Source organism: Lagopus leucura, unplaced genomic scaffold, assembly GCF_019238085.1.
Source record: "Lagopus leucura isolate 7727_CA_CO unplaced genomic scaffold, USGS_WTPT01 37711-0_obj-0_obj, whole genome shotgun sequence".
Classification (NCBI taxonomy): domain Eukaryota; kingdom Metazoa; phylum Chordata; class Aves; order Galliformes; family Phasianidae; genus Lagopus; species Lagopus leucura.
In genome coordinates this window covers 1497-3847 of record NW_024968909.1, presented here as the reverse complement: position 1 = coordinate 3847, position 2351 = coordinate 1497, and the positions used below count along the sequence as shown (strand labels likewise).

The 2351-nt window shown below is 44.4% G+C and overlaps 1 protein-coding gene across 1 annotated transcript; it reads left to right on the top strand.

Annotated features, from left to right (window-relative positions):
- Positions 1–325: 325 nt before the first annotated feature.
- LOC122193907 lies at positions 326–2011 on the top strand. The gene has a single exon (XM_042894807.1). It carries the CDS (start codon positions 326–328, stop codon positions 1871–1873), a length of 1548 nt encoding a protein of 515 aa, XP_042750741.1. The 3' UTR covers positions 1874–2011.
- Positions 2012–2351: the final 340 nt, after the last annotated feature.

Sequence of the window (2351 nt, the reverse complement as noted above, 5' to 3'; positions counted from 1 at the left end):
TTTTTTTTTTTTTTTTTTTTTGTGTGTGTGTGTGTGTGTGTGTGTGCCTGCGTGCACGCGCCTCTTGGGGAAGTGAGGAAGTGATATTTTGTTACTTAAACGTGTGTGCCTCTCCAAGAAGTTTTATTTACTCTATCGAAACCTAGGAAGTGTTGCTTTAGCTTCACATTTTTTGTGCTCCCTCAAAGAAAGGAGGAGTGATTGAATCATTTGCATTTGTTTAGGTGTGGTGTATCTCCCTGGGAGGAGCGGTGAGAAGTAACTGAGCTTTTGAATACGTGTACCTTCTCCTCCCTTAGTGTTGGTCTTTCATTATATTGAAAAAATGAGCGACAGTAATGCCAGTATGAAAAGTGAAGATGTGTTATTTGACCTTTTAGAAAAGCATGGTGCTCGTCCCTCTTTGTCAGGGGTGGATTGGGCACGCCAAAATTGGCATAATTTGCAGAGTGTTTCGGACCGCATTAGTGTCTTACAGAATGAAGCTCGTACACGAGCTGGAAAAGGAAAGTCGTTTATTTGTGCCGTACTCGGGGCTACTTTAAAAGCTGCTGTGGAGTTCCGTAATGAAAAGCATTCGGCAGAACTCCAAACCATAGAAGCACTACAGGAATCGGTTAAAGTAACACAAGAATTGGTAAAAACTCTGCAGAATCAAATAGTTAATCTCGAGGAACAATTAGAAAGAGAGAAACGTAATTCAGCTTTGTTGCAAATGGCCTTTAAGGAACTGCTAACGTGTAAGCATGCCAGTCATACCGTCACCCACAGTTCGCCTCGAGAAAAAACTTTTCCTCAGGTGGAACTACCAGGAATGAAGGAAAGGCTAGATAAATTAGAAACTCCAATAGCCCCATTGCGTCCTTTGATAAAAACTGAATACACATTCGATAACAGTGAGGATCTAGATCCTCAAATTAATGTTAAAGAAATTCCCTTCTCAGCCACTGAACTAGCAAAATTGCAGAAAGATTTCAGCCGCACTCCAAAGGAATCAGAGACAGAATATGTATGGAGGGTTAGCCTCACTGGTGGCGACCAGATTCGGTTAACAGAAAAGGAAGCAGAAGGTTATTGGGGACCAGGAGTATTTTTAACTACTGGCAACAGTCATGCTCCCTGGTCCTTAACGCAAAGGGCTGCCTATTGGGCAGGTGGTCTCAACCCTTTAGAACGGGGAGACCCTCTTGCCATTACTGGAACAGTTGATCAGTTAGTAGAGAGTGTTCAAAAGGCTGCTTGTCTCCAAATGATGTATGATAGAAAGCTGCAGCCACACCATGAATCACCTATGATGATGCCTGTTGATCCTGAGAGAATGACTGCTTTAATTAGGGGGCTTCCAGAGTCGTTAAAACCTATAGGTATACAACTGCAAGGAAAAATAGAGGCTATGTCTCAGGGAGAGAGAACCCAGCCAGTGTTAGAAGGAACTGTAACCCCCAACCATCTGCAGTCAGGAAACAAAGTATGGACGTGGGGAGAAGTTGCCCAAGAGTTAATTAACTATGGAAGGAAATATGGGCCAGTGGTTTCTTCCTCCACTAAATTTGAGCCAAGAGAAGTAAGACTTGCAGCGGTCAGCCTTGCCCCCAGGCCTCCTAGCCCAAAGCTCAGTGGGACTGGAAGGGTCTCACTGTCAGTAAAAACAGGTAGGCGAAATATTGATCATAAACGTAATTGTCTCTGGACACTTGGCTGGCAAAAGGGTGTTCCACGAGATTTGATGAATGGGTTACCCACTGTCAGGTTAGAGAAATTAGTTAACTGGTGGCCAGAACAAAAGCTCCAGAATCTCGGGGAAAGCAAAACCCCAGGTCCTAGGGTCTCTCCCAAGGAACCTGAACGGCTATCCAAGCCATTAGAAAACTGACGTCTTCGCCCCTCCCAAGTGAGCGGGGTGGGGGCGGTGAAGGGTGGATGCATGAGAAAGCTCACAACAAAGGGAAACAAGATCGTCGATTTAACACCTTCTGTCCAAAGGCCTCACCACTCTTGCCAGTTATCCCTGTGAGTCACGATCCAGTGGCTGATAAGCTAGGGAAACACTGTTACCTCCCTGGCCAGACTGTGTCGATTGACTCAGCTAACCTGAGGCCAGTTTCCCCTAACCTTAACAGGATCCCTTAACAAATATCTTTGGAAGGCTAAAGATACCCCGAAAAAGGAATACGAAATCAACACCTGCTGGATTGTTCCCTCATTTTTTAACCATATTAACAAAGCCCAAAAAGGGCAAGTCGGTGTCTTGTTTTATTTTACAGAAGATCCCCGTGGGACCTTGACAGAGCACAAAAAGGCTAATAGCTGATTTTAATCATTTGTGTTTTGTGACAGAAATACTGAAGATT